General features: G+C 35.7%; 1 protein-coding gene across 1 annotated transcript in view; it reads right to left on the bottom strand.

Moving 5' to 3' along the window:
• The window catches only part of LOC119581825 (leukocyte elastase inhibitor-like), a gene marked incomplete at its 5' end in the record, with an annotated part of 33,378 nt that overhangs the window by 26,843 nt on the left and 5,035 nt on the right, over positions 1-1,500 (bottom strand). Inside the window, 1 exon segment of the mRNA XM_037929959.1 lies at positions 132-317. Coding sequence (XP_037785887.1) covers positions 132-317 — 186 coding nt within the window.

Raw genomic sequence — 1,500 nt, 5'->3', positions numbered from 1 at the left:
CAACACTGGACCCTTCTTGCACCTGGTGGCAATGTGTTAGTGTCATCTGTGCTAAACATTACCTTCATATGAAAACTAGAGGAATATGGAAATATGGTACTATACATAAAGAAATATACATCAATACTCACAACTTGCAGATAATCCACCAGCTCAAGTGATTCTTCTAATTTAAATCTGGGGAGAGACACTTCCACTTCTACCGAATGGAGCCCATTGTCGATGGCATACAAATCTGCACTGGCCAGCTTAGCTTCAACCTCAGCTAATCCATCACGCTTATTGGGTAGGATAAATACCATGCTGAGTCTTGATCCCTGGAATCATGAGAATATATTTATTAATGCTCTCTTAAGCATATCTAACAACTTTAACCCTGTGAGGGTATCATGGCCAATATCAAGTGAGGAACTTTTCTTTTGCATACTGTGCAAGTGTGTAGTGCCAGATCAAGACATGGGGCCTTAGTTGTGATCTGATGGTAACTAAATGTACTGCAGCTTATTTCCTCAGAAATCACTGGTAACTGCATATCCCTGTTCTCCATTCTGGGTCCTCACACTCTAAAGGTTTTCATATTTTCTAATAGTAATTTTTTGTTGATTGTGGAAACATAGGCATTACTAGAAGACAATAACAATTGTAAGGACAGGGGACTGGGTGAGGAAAATGTAAAAAATGGAGGACATGAAGGAGATAAAACTCACCGAGGATGAAGAAAACATTACAAAATGTCTTCCTATTCCCTCATTCTGTCTCTCACCCCTTGCCCCTTCCCTTGTCCTCCTCATCCCTGTCATTGAGTCTCAGCTTTTGGTAGATTAGGTAAGGCCAAAATTCATTATTTTCCTGTTTACAGATGTTATGTTTAACGCATAATTATGGTGAATTTTATTAAATAATAAATGATTTTTATTAGATTATGTTCTATTTCATGAAGTGCAGTACCAGAAAAGTTGGCCCATTGCAAGTATTTATATCTTTTTGTATTTATTTTGTTCTAGGATCTTATTGGAAATAACAAAGTTCTTTGATGATGTGGGTAGAACCATAACGAATTTCATGCAGTTTGATAACTTTTGACCCACAAATGCTATTTTATTAAAAAATGCTATTTGGTTAAGGGACACACATTCTGAGGCTGAAAATTTTTGTCTTTGTTTGATTTTTTTACAGTTTCTCTACTGCATATGAAGGGGTTGAAACTACAGCTGTCACCTAATCCAAAGACCAAAGACTGACCAAAGCAAAGTAGGCAACAGTATTTTCTTTGTGTATGTGTAATAAACAGGATTTGTAAACTTGTTTTACTTAACAATACGTATATTTGATTCATTTTTTCTCAGACTTTTGACAGGGAATAAAAGCTTATTTATAGTATAATCCCATTGCAATAATAAGCCTTTCATGTGATGCCTTAGTCACACAACTGAAAGAAAGACCAGCTGATAATATAAATAAAATGAAAAGTATAGTATATTTATTAGTGCTGCGCATGTA

This window comes from Penaeus monodon, chromosome 15 (genome assembly GCF_015228065.2).
Source record: "Penaeus monodon isolate SGIC_2016 chromosome 15, NSTDA_Pmon_1, whole genome shotgun sequence".
NCBI classification, from domain to species: Eukaryota; Metazoa; Arthropoda; class Malacostraca; order Decapoda; family Penaeidae; genus Penaeus; species Penaeus monodon.
Note: the sequence above shows the minus strand (reverse complement) of the source record. Positions and strands in the feature narration are given on the sequence as shown.